Source organism: Amblyomma americanum, chromosome 5 (assembly GCF_052857255.1).
Source record: "Amblyomma americanum isolate KBUSLIRL-KWMA chromosome 5, ASM5285725v1, whole genome shotgun sequence".
Lineage (NCBI taxonomy): Eukaryota > Metazoa > Arthropoda > Arachnida > Ixodida > Ixodidae > Amblyomma > Amblyomma americanum.
The window spans coordinates 70,834,448-70,854,781 of NC_135501.1; the positions used below are offsets into that span (position 1 = coordinate 70,834,448).

The 20,334-nt window shown below is 47.1% G+C and overlaps 2 protein-coding genes across 2 annotated transcripts in view; one reads left to right on the forward strand and one right to left on the reverse strand.

Moving 5' to 3' along the window:
- Nucleotides 1–3,345: 3,345 nt before the first annotated feature.
- LOC144134776 (uncharacterized) lies at nt 3,346–5,090 on the reverse strand. The gene is made up of 2 exons (XM_077667606.1): nt 4,774–5,090; nt 3,346–3,860 (listed from the first exon to the last, which is right to left on the reverse strand). Exons 1-2 carry the CDS (start codon nt 5,047–5,049, stop codon nt 3,462–3,464), a joined length of 675 nt encoding a protein of 224 aa, XP_077523732.1. The 5' UTR covers nt 5,050–5,090; the 3' UTR covers nt 3,346–3,461.
- Nucleotides 5,091–19,957: 14,867 nt separating this feature from the next.
- The window catches only part of LOC144133953 (uncharacterized), a 44,865-nt gene continuing 44,488 nt past the window's right edge, over nt 19,958–20,334 (forward strand). The window contains exon 1 of the mRNA XM_077666996.1: nt 19,958–20,039. The gene's annotated coding sequence lies outside the window, so the exon portion shown is untranslated. The remainder of the gene's footprint in view (nt 20,040–20,334) is intronic.

Below are 20,334 nucleotides of genomic sequence, written 5' to 3' on the forward strand. Positions count from 1 at the left end.
TGAAAAGGAAGGAAAAGATTTTTGCTAGCCCCGGCATCTGCCATCGCTACTGAAGCACCTGAGCTGGGGCAGCGGAAATAAAGGATAGCAGGCAAAATGGAGAAATGAAAGAGGTGAGAGGACAGGAAGAGAGGATAGGGGGAGAAGTAATATACACAAACTATTTACACAATAAGAAATGTGTCCAGGTTGTGCGCGCGATAAGTTCATTTTAGAGGAATTAAATCACACACGCGCACAGCACTGTATTGGCTACAACTGGAATGGGGCGTCCAGCTATTAATTGTTCAAGGTAGAACTCGCGGAGCGTTCGGTTCCTGCGTGTAACTACCTGACACCCTGGCTTCGGGATGAGCACCACTGAGGCTGTCTTCTAGGACTCGGGGACGATGCCCGTTGCCCTGATTTTATTGACTTCCTCGGTGAGCAGCGCAACTGAGTGTGCGCCCAAGTTGCGGAGGAGCTTATTGGAGATGCCATCCGGGCCCGGAGCAGAGCGACCGTTGAGCGTCTGGAGCACCTCCCAGATTTCGGATTCCGTGAAGGGGGCGTCGAGCTCCCCCACCGCTCCCCCCCCCCCCCTCCCCGGTAAGGAGGATAATCCCCGTCACCGGAGGGGCCCAGCGGGAGATACTTCTCGGCCAAGTCTATTTAATGTCGTGAGAAGGGTTACGCGATTTCAATGTCACTTTCCCACGGTGAGTGCCCCTTAAAACCACATTTCCCACGGAAATGCCCTTTTTGTCTTGAAAACATTTCTCCTGAAGAACTCTGTGGTTCATTCCAAGTTCAGACGAAGCAGCTGAACCGGCACAAGGTTACTTGCGAAGGAGAAAGACACGGGCACTGCTGCACTGTCCGATTATTTTGTTTCAAGACATGCGCTTCTGTAAAAACAAAAGATATTGTGTTTTTTATCAGTTATCCCGCCTCAAGTTCCGATAGGAGAAATAGGTTAACTTCTTAAATATCAGACAGACAAGTCATGGCCGTGTTAACGCAATGATTTCTTGATTCGCAGGTTAATAAGGTTTCCAGGACTCCGCTAGTTAGTCTGTTGCTGGGCTTTTGGACTGCACTGATCACGAAGCGACTAAAGACTTCAAATAAGCAGCGTGCTCACGTGACTATGCTCCCATGACCCTGCAAGATGGATGTATTGTCGGCTTCAGGAGAGGAGAGTGTCCTACAGACTACTCTTTAAGCAGCCCGCAAACTTCGCAACCTACGAAGTAGGGGCTTCGTATGGCAAGTTGGTCTTTCTTTTACCGCATTAACACGCTGGCACATTATGTTCCCCTCATTTGGAGTCATACATTGCCGTACATTGTGCAGGGTGTTTCACCAAAGATTTTACACAATTTTTTAAATATAGGCTTTTTGAGTTAGAGGAGCGATTTTTTCGGCACAGCATTGCCAGCAGTGTAACCTAGTCCTGAAACCTACTCCTCAAAGAGGAGTAGGTTTCAAAGAGAGGGAGAGAAAAAAAAGCTTTCATTTAAGTAATTAGTTCGCAGGAGACGGTTGGTCGGGGCCCCCAGTCCAGGGCTCTGCTGGCTGCAGCTGACTTGCGGACTAGCGGGATCATCCAGGCTGGCTAGTCCAGGTTGTCGCTGGTCAGGGCCTCCTCCCACAGCTCGTGTGTCGGGTGTAGCACTATTAATTTTTTGTCCGACTTCTCCTGTCATTCCCAAGAAGTATGGTAAAGCGTGTTGTTTGCTCCGCACCAAGGAGAGTAACTTGGGTATTGTGTGGTATTATGTATTATGTGACGACTTGGATATGTGTTGGTTTGTATTCTCATCCAGTCAGTGGCATCTGAGTAGGACAGTTGTTTATGCTGTAGTGAGAAATGTCCTCTTCCTAGCAGTAAGGTGTCCTAGCCTCTAACCATACAATCCTAGGAGGGGGTGGGGTAGGGATAGGGGTCCGCCCGGTTTATGAGAGCTTGGACTAGATCATTCGCTATCTGATTTCCGGCTAGGCCTCCGTGGTCAGGTGTCCATGTTATTTGGTGTGAGTGTGAGAGCGTACCTAATAGTGTGCTCGACCTTCCGCGAGGTTTCATAGAAAGAACTCGTTGGAATGAGCATTCATTTGAATGCACTGCTCAAAATATTTTTCTGCAACTTGTCATGAAGTGCCCACTCTCTACTCCTCAAAGAGATCATCTAAAGCGCAAATGATCCAAAACAAGATTTTAGTGTTTTATATGTGGCAACACACGACATGCAGCTTTGGAGGCCTGCGTCCATGCTCCAACAGCGTGAGAAGAAAAGAGGGGCGATAAAAGTGGTGCGGAACAGGGAGCGGGATAGTGTGTAAGCAAAGCAACAGAAAGGAAAGAAGAGAGCTAACGAAAAATGCGAAAGATGCAAGGGCAATGAGTGAGAGATAAATCATGGAGATTTAAAACAACGCAAAGAAAGAAGAGTAAAATTCACTGAAACCTATGGTAGGAATTGAATAAACTTCTGATTATATTATCCTTGTGTAGCAGGCTGATGGATGGCATGCGACTCAAATTACTTTCGTTTCCTCCTCGGAAAGCTTCGGCTATCAGCCTGGCCATGGAAGTCCGTAACTGTTGCAAATGACGTGAAATAGATCCAGGTCTCTATAGGGCCTCCGCGATAGTGTGTTGCTTCGGTGATGAGCATGATGTCGTCTCAACACGTTTTTGAATGTGCACCAACTCGTCTAAGTAGACACTTTTGCTGTAACATAGGCTCAGGCAGACAATGTGGAAGCATTTGAACACTGAAGCGCCAACCGGAACTATCACACATATAATATATTTTAACTAAGCCGCGACGAGATTGTCTTCGGAAATCTGGTTCTGCGGCGGCGATATAAATATATCGCACTATAAAATACTGAGCAGACATCATCAGCCTAAACACCGTAACTGCAAAGTAAAGTAGTCTTATTTGACCACCAGTTAAGAATTCCAGCGTCAGCTCCGGCCACCCTGCACCCGCAAACTGCCTTAATATCCTCCGCATGGGTGACCCTTTATCGACGCCTAGAGTAATCAAGGTTTTCCTGTCCAGACATATCACAACTGACTCACACAAAAATGTATAAGGTACTCGGTGCGCTTAATTACTAGGACAAGCCCTGAAAGATGAAATACAGAATGATTTACTGCGGTACTGCTGACAGGACACTTAGGCACTAGCGGCCTGAAAAGCTGCCAAAAAGACAGCAGCCCTCACAAGGATTTTGAAGAGCTCGACACGGTTCCACCGTATGCAAATTAGCAATGTTTTGGCAGAAACGTAGTAGGAAAGGAGCGCTCTGCTTTCTAACAGAGCACACGTTTAGTTGCGTGGCAACGAGTGACAAAATTGCCTTTGAAGTTTGCTTCGATATCATGTCACCTAAAGCGCCGGGCTGTGATGTGGTCGACGACAAATTGCAGTCTGAGCGCGTTGGAATGTTTTCGCCTGCGGCGCTGTTCATGAAAGAGAGTCGGCTGCAGATGATGATTCGTTGACGTACTCCCGCAGGAACCGACTTCCATCTCCCGTCGTTAGGCGCGCAGTTGTCAGGGGATGGGGAAACTGGCGTTCCCGTACGAAAGGCCTCTCCAAAAGGCCATCTTCAGTGCTTAGGTCTTCATGGATGGTTGGGGCATCGCCGATGCGGCTTTCGTCCTCTTCAGTGAAAGCCTTCATCCAGAACAGCACGATGAAGATGATAACGAGAACAACGGCGCAGCACATGATGCTCTGCACCCTGCAGAAAACAGAGATCTTGCTTTTTTCGGCGCCATCTTGCGAAGCTGCGACCTTGGGCTCGCGCCCCAAGCGGCTCCAGGAGATGCTGCGCTTCCTCTTCTGCCGTTTACGCTGACCCTGCATACAGGGTAGGGTGTTTCCGGTTACTCTTCAATGAAAAATGAAAACTCTTCGCCGTTCTAAATAGTCTTCAGTTGCTATTCAGTGTGCTACAAATAAGCTTGAAGCGGGAGGAAACAAACAAACAGTGCGCCATTCAAACAGGTCGCTATTTTCACAGAGTATACTTAACAATGATGGCTTCAAAATTACGCTAATAATATCACTGCCGCTGACTACAGCCACCTCTGCCGAGACGGTCAAAGGGGACGTAATTAGGGAGCCATGAATACACACATTAGACATTGAGCAAGGGAAGCATATGATGCTTATGGGCATATGAGAGCTTAAAGACGCGGGTTCGATCCCGGCCGCAGTGGTCGAATTTCGATGGAGGTGAAGTTTTAGAGGCCCGTGTACTGTACGATAAAGAATCCCACGATTACCGTGTACTGTACGATAAAGATCAGTGCACGTCAAAGAATCCCAGGCGGACGAGATTTCCGGAGTCCTTAGCTACGGCGTTCCTTATAGCCTGAGTCGCTTTTGGATGTTGAACCCTCACAAATAGGTTTGATCTTTATTTTCGCAATAAGTTGCAAAAGAAGAAGTTCAGTGATATCAGAAAAAAAAATTGCGGCAGTTACCCAGTGCTTAGATTATGCTTACCCTAAACCCGACACTTAAAAACCGCGTTGTGTTCGTAGATTTGCAGTCACAACAACAAGAACACTTGTTAGTAACATGAAAACAAGGAAGATGTTATAATCGGTGCGAAGCCCAAAAATATGATTGTAGCATTCATCTGGTTCATCACTGTAATGTGTTCAGCACTCCCACTAAGAAACGGGAGTTCGCTGATGGCATTCAGCTATGGGAAATCAAAACTGAAGCAACTTAAAAACAAAGCAGAGAATGGCCCTTTCTTTACCAGTGCATCGCGCTCGACTAGGATCGACCGGGACGAAGGGATTCCGGAGAGTCCGAGTGGGCCATGCCCTTGCTCCAGCTCGACGACGGACCAGGTGTGTGTGTCGGTGGTGTGCGTGATGGGCGTGCCGGTGAAGTCGTACAGCTGTCCCGTGGGTGGAGTCATCACGCCCGCGTAGAAGTAGCTGTGGTAGCGCGGGTCCCAGTACAGCGCCTCCTCCTCGGGCTGGCCAGTCGCCGGAGGTGGCACAGACGCTACTTCTTGTTCTCCGGCCATGAAGAATAAAAATATAGAGAAATACTCCAATTCAGGACGGAGCGCAATTCCCTGGCTTCTAACCGGCTCGCACAATCTCTTCTTCTTTACTGCCGATGACCCCGTCCTCGCGACTCAACAGACAGTCTTAGTTCTCTTTTAGTCTCACTGATGCTATTGCTGCATGGATGTGTGAACAATAATTATTGCTTGTTTTGTGTAAATACTACATCGCCAAGTGAGAAATAATCGAGTAACTACTTTGGATGTGGCCGCCGTTTAAGATTAACACTTATGCCACCGAATAGAGAAGGTGCTTTTATACGGTGCTCATATCGTACACGGAGACACTAGGTGAATCCGCAGTTACCAAGCATTCTTCAGCACCGCTCTTGTAGCCCTGTCGCACGGCACTCATTGAAAAACTTGCCACCCAAAGCGTATTACTTTAATAGAGGCGCAAGACCTCAGGGGCAGCGACGCTGCTACAACATGAAGCTCGAAGGCGGAACAGACGTTGGACTTTAGCGCCACAAAGATACATAAAGAAGCAGAACTCGCAGCTTCAAAACAGAAGTGTCGCATTTTATTCATTTGTTAAGCTTAAATTTTTTGTCACACTTGTTTCATAAAAAAACCCTACTCCTAATGTGTCTCGACCAGAGAAGCAGTTTTGTTTATCACCCTGTCACCACTGGAATTCTATGTTGCTGTTAGATATATTGATTTCTATTGTCTTTAGACCGTAGCCTAATGTAAAGACACGTAGAAAAACTAGATGCGCCAGTAAAGTTGTAGGTCTCTGCCGACCTACTAGGTTCTTTATCTTCTTCGCACCAGAGGTGCCCACTGCCAGAGACGGTTACTTGATTTTTTTTTATTCGAAAAGTGTGCCACGAGGCATAATGTTGAAAAAGGGGAAAAATGCGGGAGATTGAAAGTTAAAAGGAGTGAAGACCCATTGCGCTGATGTAGTCACAGTGCATGCCGATGAAACGATTGATCATTCTCCACTTCACATAGTCACGTTCGCGGTTCCACCGCAGGCCCACCTCCCTGAGGAGCAGCCGTCGCTGGGCACGTCCACAAGTGCCGCACATCACGAATGTCCAGTGCAGCGCTACAGCGAGGGCACCTGTCAGTTGCTGGCACATCTTTTGCACGCCACCCATGACGAACAGATGGTGTCAGAGCCGCCCCTGCCCGAATGCCGTGCACGGATACCTCCTCCTGCCCCAGTAAGACTACGGGGGAGAGGGTGCGAACACGGGGGAATAAGAGCGCTTGTTCGCTGGCGCAGAACTTCGGAATCGGAAACATGGGACAGGAACGGATGTGGGGGAAGAGGGGAAGGTGGCGGGTCGTCTGATGTGTGAAGATGAGTCATAGCATTCGCTTGAATGTTATGTGGATCCTGAGCATGCATGGCCGCGAATCCAGTGTATGCGCACAAAACATGGAGACAAGCTTCTCGCAGCCGCTCCTTTTGACTTCCAAGGCCTCGCACATGCGCCTTCGCCTCCAAGGAACATTGCGGCAAAGACGCGGCACTTGTGTCGTGTTAATGCGCACCATGCTGCTTTGAATGGAATGACCTACAAAGTCCTTGGAGAATCAGGATTCTCTAAGGACTTGGAGAATCAGGATTCTCTAAGGATTTTGTAGTGCCCGTGTGACAGGGTATTATATATGTTATGGTAGCAGCTGCGCCTTTTTTAGGCAAGTATTAGATTCGGAATTGTTGTTAGCATGATGATGCCGATGATGTTGCCCTTTTGAAGACCGATGCCGCCTATAACGTTAAGTCCTATCCATTGCCTTTGAAGGAAGGTAGAAATAAGGACAAGGGGGAGCATCGAGATGGTAGGAATACAAAAAAAAAGACTATGAATAGTTATAAGATGCCTAAAAAAGCTCCCGAAAGAATATTGACATGTGAATTAGTCCTGGGCACCACTACGTGCATAAACCTATCTTTCTAGCAGTCATGTATTAACCCTGGAAGCTCTTCACTCTGGTCGATCCTATGGATGACGGTAGTTAGCTGGGATGTCAGGCCTCCATCGATGAAGGCAACCCTGTCTGCTTACTGCGGAAGTTGCAGGACGTGCAATGAATGTTTTCTCTGGATGGAAAAAGCTCTCATTGAAAATTCTCTAAAATCACGGTATAGTCGCTGCCGTTCTAATCGCTTTGCGGTTTAATCGGTGCAGGCGCATGCATATAGAACGGAATACCGGGAACTAGCTACGACGGACGCCTAATAGCTTCGAAACTAGAATGCATATTCGTGTTTATGAAGATTCTGCGCCATGGACTATTTCAAACGTTAATGTTGACGCTGAGGAGAGAGCGGCGAAAATTTTGGCTTTTACTCGCTCTGCATATAGTGATCTCTCCATGACACTCAGTACACCCCTTACAAAAATGCCTGCAAACTTTCTTCTAAATTTCGATCAATTATCTGTGTTTTCCCTTTTTCCTGGTTTAAAAACTTTTCGGCATCAAGCCGTTTCCTTTTATGTTAAAATTAGAGCAATGGAATTTGCTATGATAGAATAATGGCGCGGGTGAGGTCTTTGTCCCCGACCTCAACATATATTCGGACTCTGAATATTGCATATACTTACTTTTTACGAACATTTATCTTAACAATATTGATATAATGTAACTTTTGTGACTCTTGCGAACAGGAAGTTGCTAGAAAATTTTCACGCAGTTTTACACATGAGGAAAAAGTAATGTACAAAGTGCTTGCAATTTCGTATGATTATATCACCTTTTCTTTTTAATCTGGCTGTAATCATCTGTTCCATGTTGGCAACAGCGCACGAAAAACTTGGCTGAGCATCCATGGTATACTGCACGCGTTCTCTGCACATGTCCTGCACACGCGTCGTCAGCGGAGGCTGGAGAGCTCGACTGCATGTCCATACGCACGATTAAGTCACTGGCAGCAGCCCGCAGAGATGTCTCCTGAATCTTCTTGGCTGCTGGTGACTTCCACTTCCGTCTGCCACAAAAACGTGGTGTCCTGTGTTTATTTTTAAAGGCGCGTCGGTCTATGATAAGAAAAGTCCGGACTAAAACTATAGAACCTCCTCTATTTTATGGCTGTATGAAAACAACACAATCCGAGGCAATCGAGAAGGCGTAATTCACCAGATGCTGGGGCAGCCATGGAGTGAGACTAAAGCTGAAACGCGGCAGTCGCATAAGGAGGATTTGAAGCTTTTTCTTTTTTTGTATCATTGTTTCAGGACATGGAGACGAGTCGAGGCGCCAGATTTAAAGGCGAAAAAACAAGATTTACGCCGTGGCCAGGACATCGTCGATCGGTTGCGGCACCGCAAAGATGGCACGGTTCAAATAACGCGAATTATTCTACTCTTTCGAGATGTACAGCATGCACCATCGCGGTTGATAAAACAATTTTCGTTTAGAATTTACCGGTATAGTTTCGCGCGAAACAACTTCATGACAGCGAAGAAAATTAAAAAATATGAACGAACACCTGGAATAATGAAACAACCGAAGTTTGGTCACTTTCCGGGATTTAAATGCCGCGTCCGCCTTTAAAGCACCTGTAGCAACGCACGTGACTACCGTCGCCACTGGAAGCGAGGCGCTCTTACGCTGAGAAATGCAGCTTGTCAGGGAGGCTTCACAAGACTCCAGCGCAACTACTACTATTTGTAACTGTCTGTACTACTACTATCTGCAACTACTAATATCTGCAACTACTACTATCTGCAACTACTACTATCTGTACTACCTGTACATGGAAGGCGCAGCGCATTTCTTATTATGAATTTAACGCTTACGTATACTTCTACGAGGACATCGACATTCAATTTTTTTAAAATTTGGACCCAGCCCCATATACCAGTTTAGAGGGAAACATTTCGCCTTCAGCCCCTACATCACTTTAGCAATCAACTTAGCAAATTTTTGGTATTCTCATACAAAGGTGCATTGCATGTAGTCTATTATCCCCGAGGAAATACGCAGCCGCTGTATGTCAGAACCAAATCACCAGAAAAACCTTCTCCGGAAAGCATTTGTCGGAGCTAAGGCGAGGAAGAACAAGCTCCGACAGCGTTGAGGTTCGAAATGTTTATTTGCTCAGCTCGCGCTGCGGCGGCCTAGCCCATCTTTCTCTTTCTTCTCCGGCGCCGCGTGCCATGGCCTGCGAGCCGAGCGCGGCGCGAGAAGCGCTACAGGACTTTTCCCCCCTCAGAGCCAAGCCACAGGATTCGCCCAGCGGATGTGCTTGGAGGAAGTTGCGCACAATGGTGGCGCAGTCGAAGCGAGAGCAAGTGTAGGGCCGACGGGCAGGGGAGTGGCAATGTAGGCTGGTTTGAGGCGGTCAGCAGCCACGACGTCTTCACGGCCGTTGACGTCTAAGGTGAAGGCCTTCTGCGCACGGTGTAGGACGCGGAACTGTCCATCGTAGGCCGGCGTGAGGGGCGGACGGATGTGGTCACGGCGGATGAAGGCATGGGTGCAGGAGGCCAGGTCCTGGCTGACGAACACGGACTGTGGTGACGGGCGGCAGGGATGACAGGGTTAATGTGTCGAAATGTGTTGGACAGGTCTCAGATGTAGGTGGAAGCATCATGGATTAACGGAGGGGAAGGTCAGAAGAATTCCCCAGGGAGACACCGAGGAACACCGTAGACTAGCTCAGCAGAAGAGCTGCCGAGATCAGCCTTCAGGGCTGAGCGAATGCCCAAGAGGACGAGAGGATGGTGGTCGGACCAGCGTTCCCTTGGCTGACAAGTGTTAAGGGCAGCCTTCAGTTGCCGATGCAGACGCGTCACCATGCCATTGGCCGAAGGATGGTAGGCGGTCGTATGGATGTGGTGAACGCCCAGAATATTGGCAAAGGCAGTAAACAGGGCCGATTGTGACGGTGGTGACGACAGACGGGCAGCCGAAACGAGAGACCCAGCGAGCCATGAAGGCTGAAGCAACGGTCTCCGCGGTAATGTCAGCAATGGGCAATGCCTCGAGCCAGCAGGTGAAACGATCCACACATGTGAGCAGATAACAGGCCTCAGGTGATAACGGCAGCGGTCCAACAATGTCTATGTGAACGCGGGACAACCGCGCGTCGGGCGGCCGAAAAGGTGAGGCAGGCTGACTGGCTGGAACGCGGCCACCGAAGCACCGAGAGGCTGAGCGTTCTGGGGCGTTTCTCCGCCGGTAGGTAGGGCGGAGGAGCCAGCGGAATCCACGTAAGAGAATGGGGTTGCGTTTTGGAAGCCGGGTCGCCAAATCTGTCGGAGCTAAGGCGAGGAAGAACCAGCTCCGAGAGCGTTGAGGTTCGAACTGTTGATTTGCGCTGTTCGCGCTGGGGCGGCCTAGCCCAACTTCCTTTTGTCCGGCGCCGCGCGCCGTGGCCTGCGAGCCGAGCTCCCGTGAGGGGCGCTATATATTCAATGTATAGGTGCTCATTTCGTGCTGTTCTTAAGGTCTCATTAATGTTCGATGAAGGCATGTACATCATGTGATCACATTTTGAATTTCGTGATGTGAAGCTAACAGATTTTGTACTACGCTCGGCAGGGCGCGTCAGGCAGTCTCTTCTTGAAAACTCTACTTAACATGCGCATTTTCGGAACTGGGCCCACAGAAACACACACACCGCCACTCTTAGAGCACAGATCACGCATCGCCGACGTTGCATTGGCACTCACGTGAGGAAACTCCTCACCGGCGTCATCGCCGTCGACTAGTGCTGTGGTAACAGTAGTCTCTCTACCTGATGACAACTGCCATGCAAAACAGCAGCCAGTATGGTAATTGGGAGCACTTGTGTCATCTTAGCATGGCTCCTCGTGATGGAAATAAAGTCGTCAGGGTGTGTATTGCCTCCTCGCAATAGGTAGGCATCGTTGCATCATCGTGCACAGGCAAGACAAGGATTGAGTCGAACAACAAAGGCAGTGGCAAAGCAGTTAGAGAGTTAACTATAAAGCGAAATGTTATGCGTTGTCATGGCTCCCAGCAGTAGTTTATGTATATCACCACTTCGCGCACTTTTGCGTGCACTCCCAGTCACCCTTAGAGCGTGTGGGGGTAGCGGTCTCGGTCACTGAGGAGATGCCCTCGACTCAGTGTGGCAAGCTCAGCCGGAAACCAGCTATCAAGTTACAAGGGGGTTGGTCGTTTGGTGCCCAGCTTTCGCCGGTCGCAAGCCAGAGAATGGGTCGGAGCCAAAGGTTCACAAAACAAAACAGTTTATACAGCAAAGAGTCGATAGAGAGCATTTCACAATCACTCGTACGAGCAGATACGAAGTGATTTACAAATACAATGCAACTCGCGCAAAGTAACAATAGAGTAACAATACAATTCAGCAAAATCTTTGCACCTAAAGTGCATTAACACAGAGAGGGACTACTAATGAAAGCACAATTTGTTCACCGGGCACTGCGACAGTCCGACGACCAGAGGAGCACGACGGGGCCGATTCGCAGGCTGGTGCACGTTGCCTCGCTGGTCCGTGGCTGGGCGAGTGGTGTTCTCCTTGGAGTCGAGCGGGCGCGCTTTTCGGAAGCTTAAACGGCGGCTCGAGCTAACCGACAGCGGTTGAAGCTCCTCATTTATAGGCGCATCCCACGTCTGTTTGTTCTTCGCGCCAAGGCAGCTGCGCTCATACACGCTGTTTCAACTGCCCAAGCTCCTTCTCCTTCTTGCGCCGGGCGCGCGACCCCATTAGTTCAGCGCGGAAACCACCTTCTAGAACGACCTAGGTCATTCTTGCCACGCGGAGTCATCGGCGCAAGAGCGAAGGGGAGAGAGTATCACTTTAGCGCGGACAAGTTTTTCCCCTTTCCATCGACAATGAGCAGAAACTTCCCATATGCGCCGAATTTCGTGACAGTGTACCCTTACAAAAATTTCTTTAGACAGTCGATAGAATTCCCACATACTAGTTCTATAAGGTCTATAGACTTATTACAGACAAACCCAATAAACTAGTCTCTAGGCAATACAAATCCTGTAGAGAGCCTATAGAACATCATAGATTTATGGCCACACGATTAGAAGGTGTTTTTAAAGAGAGTTTCTAGACTGTGAAGTGACAAAAGCTAATGTCTAAACGAAGGCAATAGAGACAATAAGAAGTCAATAGAGAGTCTTTAGAGCATTTTTATATGGGGAGTCTCGCGATATAATGATTCCCTCCTGGAAACGAGCCACATGGATGCGCAGCAGATGCACGGAGCTCGTTCAGGAGTTAACTTCACACGGCGGAAGAACGCGCCGGCTGGAATGAAGCAAAGCTAATGAAGCGCAGTTATAAAGAATAATAATGACCCAGCACTTCCTCTTAGAGCAGCAAATTGTGAAGTGAAAATATGCAACCGTGGGCACCGATTACCTCTAATCGCCCGCCCAAAACTATGGCCGAAATGAAGAACGTTGGCTACTTCGATACCCTGTTGAAGGATGTGTCGTTCCGCTTAGTGATGCGTTGTCCGGCGTATCAGGTTCGCCAACAACGTACTGATAATTGCAAGAGAGACATGCGTAGCATTCCTGCGCACTTTCTTATTGAAAGGGACGGTGTTTGCGACTGGCATCGACGCCCTCTGAGGTTTATGCTTGGAGACAACTCTCGCGAGAACAAAGCTCCGGCACGGCCCTTCACCGACAGCCTTTGGCAGAGCTGACACACCTTGTGACTGCAGTGCATTACGAAAGTAATCAACTTGTTTCACAGCCGCTTCAGGTAACTGCAAGTTCTATGCCAATCAATCTACACGGATACCACTGTGGTGTCAAGTGATGCACTCTCATCACTTCATTTGACTCTCCTTCAGAGCCGTCGATCGCAGAGGCCACCATAACATAACTTAGATCTCAGATCTTTGCTTCTTGCTTTACAAAGCTTATGGGCGGCAATCTAACGATTAATCGAGGGGTCAGAAGGACTGAGAGCTAGCCAAAGGTTTCGAAATGCACCGAACTAAGAAGTGCGTGGCTAAACCATAAATCGCTGTTAAAAGGAAGTGAATGCATTGCGCGACCTTTGAAAAGAAGATTAGGCACGTGCGGAACCCCACTTCTCCCTCCCTTAAAGAAAAAAATGACGTGAGTAATGTTTTCCGCCTCAACCGGTTACGCAATGACAAATACACAGTGAAGTTCGTTCGTCCATTGTGCTGCTTATGTGCCAACATTTCAGCAACTTCGTGTCTACGTTCCTTTGCGCTTTGATAAGTATGTTAAGCCAAATCCTTTTCCGCGCAATTTTTAAAGTACGCAGCCTACAATCCCTGTGCAATTCATGCCTAGATAGAAACTACCAAAACTAAGTTCCGGTTACGCTGTCCCACGTAAGTTCATTCGTCTTGTGTGAAATCCTGCAGAGCGAGGACGAAACAACGAGAAAGCAAGGAGCGCCAAACTACAAAGTCGTGGATTTATGACGCGCTCTTATGACTCTGTTTTTTGTACAGTATCTTTTTTCACTCGCGATCAACCAACTTCGCTAACCGGCTCTTCTGACTAATCCAAAGATATTTTCGCTAATATTTTCCAGCACAAGCGCAAACTCAAGTTTTGGTCTTCAAACTTTGCCAGTGCTCTGAAAGAAGCATAAAAAATGGAGAAAGCGATGAAGACTTACAAAGTAAAGCGATATATGTGGACCCCACAGTGTGTCACATTTTGCAAATACATTAAAGTGAACATCCTGTTCTCAACTCCTGGTCAGAAGCTTGTGTTTCTTAACCTTAAAAGAAATCTATTTAGCTCTTCTAAGCTTCCGCGCAATGCTTTCGTATCGTTCTGAAGAAAAGTACACACAGAATATGGTGGAGTCCTGCCTTGAGGTCGAAAATGGCATAAGTGTAACTTTTTCCATTGTGCATTCCACATCGCATCGAAGCTAACACTAACGGCGTACCAAAAGTTGGACGACCATGACCTCAATGATGACATTCTCTCTTCACAATGTTTCCTTCAGGAATGCCATGGCTTGCCGAAGCTTAAAAAAGCCCTAAGCAAGGTCATTATCAAATCTGGCTTTATAATTGCTGGAGTTGGTCCTTACTAGTCGCTTATCCATACCCTTGCACGTGTCAGGACTAGCACCTTTTGACCCCCATACCCTTTGGAGGTGACTGAATTGCTTTCGTCAATATGTGACGTTGCAAGGAGGACAGAATTTATCTAGTACTATTTGCCGCCAGTTTACAAGAAGTATTCGGAGACCTAGGTTTGGAACAGCTGTTGGTAAGAGTTAATGGAGAATACCTCAGCAATCAGCGATTCGCTGGTGACATTGCATCGCTAAGTCATTAAGGGAATCAATTTCAAAGCATGTATAATGGTTTTGATAGGCAGAGAAGGGTGGTGTGTCTAAAATTATTATGCACAGAACTAAATTTCGACATGCCGGGAAGGATAAAGTCGTTTACAATACATAAGGAGGCGCTGAAAACGGCAATGGAATGACAATAACTTGCTAAGTCACTCAGGAGGTGAACGGCAAAGCATGATAATTGAGTTATACATGCAGAACAGAACGGTGGGTGTAAAAATTAACATGTAGACAACCAAAGTAATGTTTAACAGTCTCGCAAGATGACAGCAGTTTACCAATTGGAAGCATGCTAATTGAGTTAGACAGGCGGAGCAGAACGGTGGGTGTAAAAATTAACATGTAGAAAACCAAAGTTATGTTTAACAGTCTCGCAAGATGACAGCGGTTCGCAATTGGAAGAAGAGTGCTGGATGTGGTAAGGGAATACGTCTACTTAGTGGCAGATAGTGACTGCAGATCCGGACCACGGGAGTGTAGTAACAGAAGAATAAGAATGGGGTGGAGCGCATATGGAAGGTTCTTTCGGATCATGAATAGCAGTTCACCAATATCCATTAAGAGAAGAGTGTACAACAGCTGTATCTTGCCGGTACTCACCTGCGGGGCAGAAACGTGGAGGCTAAAGAGAATGGGTCAGCTTAAATTAAGGACAACGCAGCGAGTCATGGAAAGAAAAATGATAGGTGTAACGTTAAGAGACCGGAAGCGGGCAGAGTGAGTGAGGGGACAAACGCGAGTTAATGACATCCTAGTCGAAATCAAGAGGAAGAAATGTGCTTAGGTAAGGTATGTAATGCGAAGGCAAGAAAAGCGCTGGTCCTTAAGGGTAAGAGAGTTGATTCCAAAAGAAGGCAAGCGTAGCAGGAGGCGGCAGAAGGTTAGGTTGGCGGATGAGGTTAAGAAGCTTGCAGGCATACGGTGGGCGCAGCTGGCAAATGAAAGGGTTAATTGGAGAGACATGAGAGAGGCCTTTGCCCTGCAGTGGGTGTAGTCAGGTTGATGATGATGAGGATATACTATAGGACGAAGCGTGTTCGGGTTGCGGAAGAGATCCGGGAAGTATTCAGCATATTTTAACTTAATTCGAAAATATCCAACCTGTCTTCAACGATGGGGAAGTGGAACTTGCTGAAGCATTGGGGTTCATGATAAACAGAAAAATAAAAAGAACAGAAATTAAAATTAGCGAAAGCAGATCAGAGTATTTATTTTTTTACATATACGCTGAGGGCCAAAAAATTTTCGAGGGGAGTTAGTTTTATAATAACATGGAATAAAATATTAGAAGATATGCATTAACAACATAAAAGGTGATGACAGTTATACAATTCTAGCGAGTTCAATTTCGTTAAATATAGCAGAGAGAAATTTACGTTAACAACGGTTACTGTCAATGCGGGAAGGTGGTTCCAGTCACGTGTTGTCTTGGCAACAAGCAACACTGAGAATGAGGTAATGCTGGCCTGCCGGGACAGCTACTTTGTGATGCTGGTCGCGGCGAGATCATACTTAAGCTAGTGGTGAGATGAATTCTTGGGCTTGTGCGGGATGATGAAAGATTTTTAAAAAGAGGCTCAGGCAGAAGGTTTTAAGGCGATCCTGCCAAAATAGGTAGATTTAGATCAGATTTTGTTAAAGTTATGCTTGCAGTGCGGTTATACTGAGAAAGAATGAAACGTGCTGCATTATTTTGAATCATTCCTAGTTTGAGGACTAAACTGGCGTGAATTGGGTCCCAAATCGAATTTGCTTTCTGTAATTTCGATCGATCTAGTTTTTTGTACAATATGACTTTTAGAGGTGAGGGGGGCAGCGAGAAGTTTCTTCTTATATATCCTAAAATGCGATCACCTCATTTGACGACGTGATGAATATGTACGTTCCACGTTAAATTACTAGTGATATGGACACCAAAGTATTTATAGGACGTTACGGTCTCTAGTGGCGATCCATTAAGACAGTAAAAGGGAACGGTGTTAGAACTCCGGCTTACTCGCACTGCTTTACATTTAGCATTTAGTTCCATTCGCGAGTTCAGGCACCAGTTAGAAATTCGGTATAACCCTGACTGAAAGGTTTAGGTATCATATCATTTTTAATTTCTCGGAACACTACGCAGTCATCACCAAAACAGGAAGAAGGACGGAGACCAACAAACAGGCAAATCATTTATATTAAAAATAACAGAGGCCCGAAAAAAGAGCCCCGTGAGTCAGCAAATGAAACCGCTACTAAGGATGAGCTACAATTATTTGTTGTTGCAAACTGCTAGCGGTCAACGAGAAAACATTCAATCCATTTCAGCAACTGGTCGTCAAGGTTAAAGTGGCGGAGTTAAAGTAATAGCAGCTTGTGAGGTACCTTTTCAAAAGCCATTGGAAAATTCAGGAATATGCAGCATGCGTATGAATGGTTATCGAGAATGGCATTAATCTTGTGGGTGAAAGACAAAAGCTGGGTATCGCAGGCGTACTGCTGGCGGAACATAAGTCGAGAGACGGAAAACGTAACGGAGACTTTGATGAAACTTAGTTCCGATTAATTGATTGGCCTTGAAATAGGACAGAATCTTTCAAGAGTGCCTTTGAATTCTCGTCCAGCGAACAAAATCGCTAGGGTTCAAAGAAGCTTGAACCCAGTAACACGAGCGAAAACTCTGTTAAGCATAGTTTCCACCGTCTCAAATCAAATGTCAAGGTTAAGGTCAAAGGTCAAGGTCGGGTACCCAGTGGTCATAGTCATATGATTACGTGGACATACTATCATAGCTTGCGTCATACCATCACACAGTTTAGTTCGGTTTGACCCTGTGAAGCATCGAAGGTCATTGTCGATGCATAAATGCCCACAGTCTGAAATAAAATGTCAAGGGTCAAGGTCAGGTACCCAGTGGTCATAGTCATATGATCACGTGGTCATACTACCATAGCTTTGGCCATACCACCACGCAGTTACGTTCGGTTTGACCGTATGAGGTATTGAAGGTCATTGTCGATGTGGTGCCCCCCCTGTCTCAAATCAAAAGTCAAGGTCAAAGGTGAGGGATCAAGGTCAGATATCCAATGGTCATAGTCATAAGATCTCGCTGTCATACTACCGTAGCTTTGGCCATACCACCACGCAGTAAAGTTCGGTTTCACCTTGAGAGGCATTGAAAGTCAGTGCCTATGTGATGGCACTACCTCAAATCAAATGTGAAGCTCAAGGTCGCGGTGAAGGATCAAGGTGAAGGGTTAAGGTGAGGTGCCCAATGGTCATAGTCATATGATCACGTGGTAACACTACCATAGCTTGGGCCATATACCACCACGCGTGCGCCGCCACGGTGGCTCAGCGGTTATGGCACTCGGCTGCTGACCCGAAAGACGCGCTGGTTCGATCCCGGCCGTGGCGGTCGAATTTCAATGGAGGCAAAATTCTAGAGGCCCGTGTACTGTGCGTTGTCAGTGAACATTAAATACCGTCAGGCGGCCGAAATTTCCGGAGCCCTTCACTACGGCTTCCCTCAGCCTGAGTCGCTTTGGAACGTTAAGCCCCCATAAACCATAAACCAAACCATACCACCACGCATTTAAGTTCGGTTTCTCCTTGTGAGGAATTGATGGTTTTTTATCATCCACAGGGAAATCGGAAGTTGTACCCCGAAGAGTAGACCTCTCGGTCGAAAAAAACAAAGTTGTCTCAGACAAGATGTAGCGGGACGGCGGCGAACGCCCCTTTTAAATGAAGCAGCCTCCATCGAAACTGCGCACCTGGCAATTTCTCCGTTCATTCATATGTTGAACTGCCGATGCACGGAACCGAGCCTAAAGGTTTACCGGAAGTATCTATGTCAGCATGTTTCCTTCTACATGAGAATGATTAAAAAATTCCATGAACTTTGTTGTTAGAGAGACGGGGGCTATTAGCAATATGAGGAATGAACGTCCTCTCCAATTAATTCTAGCTGGCTATGAATGGTCCCTTCGCGTGTTGCTCAATTTCTACCGGCGGGGTAGCCTGTGATCATATCGAAAAGGTTATCATTGGGTTTTCAGTGCCAGAACAGTGAAGAACGCTTGCAATAAAAGCTAAATCTATATCATGCTAAAATAAATACATATTTCGCATGTCTATGTTGCATACTTAAAAAATGCTCACATCAAAATTTTGTGCCACTTTTCGCCAAGCAAGGACCGTTCATAAAGGTTGATGAAAACGCAAAAGAACTCCCGGCCATCGGCAGAAAAACAGATGTTAGTATAGGATTTCCCATCTCTTTTTACTGCTTTTCAGAACCACACTGCGTTGCATGCTTGATAACTGTCATCATCATCATAAACCGATTGCAGGACAAAGGCCTCTTTCATATCTCTCCAATTAACACTGTCCTGTTCGAGCTTTGGCCACTTATCCCTGCAAACTTCTTAATCTCATCCGCCCACCTAATTTTCTGCCGCCTCCTGCTACGCTTGCTTTCTGTTGTTGTCTAGACCGTTTTTCTTAGTACCATCGGTTATCTTGCCGTAGTATTAAATGCCCTGCCCAAGCCCAACTCTTCTTCCAGATTTTGACTAGGGTGTAATTAACCCCCGTCTTGTCATTAAGGAACAGAACCAGTACCCCACCGGAGCAGAGACGGTTGCTATCGCCTTAGCGGGGACCCACTCAATCTCACTATACATAATCGATTCGCAAGCGGCATACCAAAATTTCGCTGAACGGAGGATTACCCCGCAAGCAGCACGTATCCTCGAATACGCAAAGGACATGGCGGAAATCAAACACCCAGTTTGGGTACCTGGCTATCAAAGGGTTTTGCGAAATGAATTTGCACACACTGTCAACTGAGCTTTCCCCCCCTCCCACCCAATTTCTCATTTTTCTCCCGACGAGCTAGAATACTCAGACATGCTCAGAACATGTGCATATGTACTGGAACACCACAGACTCGAATGTAGAAGGTATCGCCATCGTAAGGACTCCAGTAAAAAAACAGCAGGTTCACTCCAGGCGACTACAGACACAGACCTTAATCATCCGTCTAGATTACACTCCATCGACCCAGAAGTTTTCAGTACAGAATGCCAGTTCTGTGAGGAGAAGGCAGGCTTATGTCATATGGTGTGGGCCTGTCATAAAAATCCTAAAAACGAATAGCGCAGACACCGACTGAGGAGTTGGAGGAGGCTCTACACAGCCCACCAGGAACCAGGAGCAACTCCTCTAGAGGGCACGGGCAGCAGGGACAGTATATGGCGCCCCGGACTTGGCTCCCCAAACACATAAACCGTTCTCCTAAAGTGTCAGTTAAATATTTTCACCATCAAACGCATCGATGGAATCTTCTAGCGTGCAATGATATCATGCTTGCAAAATCAGAAAACACGTACACTAGCGTGACTGGCGTGTCTCCGTAAAAAAAAAGCAGCATTTATTTGACATCTGAGCTGCCCGCAATTGCATGGACTTCTTTGCCCCGTGCATTATTGTTCACATCTACACAGGAAACGTAGAGGACGGCAACGTCTGATTTTCGTGGCGCAGAAGATAAAAATTCGTGAGATGGTATAGAGGGTGGCAACAGAAGACGATAAGGAGAAAGAAGAAGCGGCGCCATCACTCAGGGAAGGACAGCCGCCATTCTCCTCTTAAGGGCAACAACAACAGCTGCCACAGTATCAAGCCGGTATGTGCTTCAGAGTGGCTACTACCACTTTTTGACGCGAAAAGCTCCTCTACGCTATGTAGAGCAGTGTTCGGGTAGGCAGCACAACGACCTTGAACGGCCTTCAGCCCAACCAATAGCTGTGTATGGTTGAGGTGTCCACCGAGATGTCGAGATCTAAGAGCTATTGCGCCCTTTCCTTTCCTCAAAACACATGCTTTCGCGGGGTTGAGGTGTCCACCGAGATGTCGAGATCTGAGAGCTACTGCGCCATTTCCTTAAATCAAAAAAGTTTCCTTTCCTCGAATTACATGTT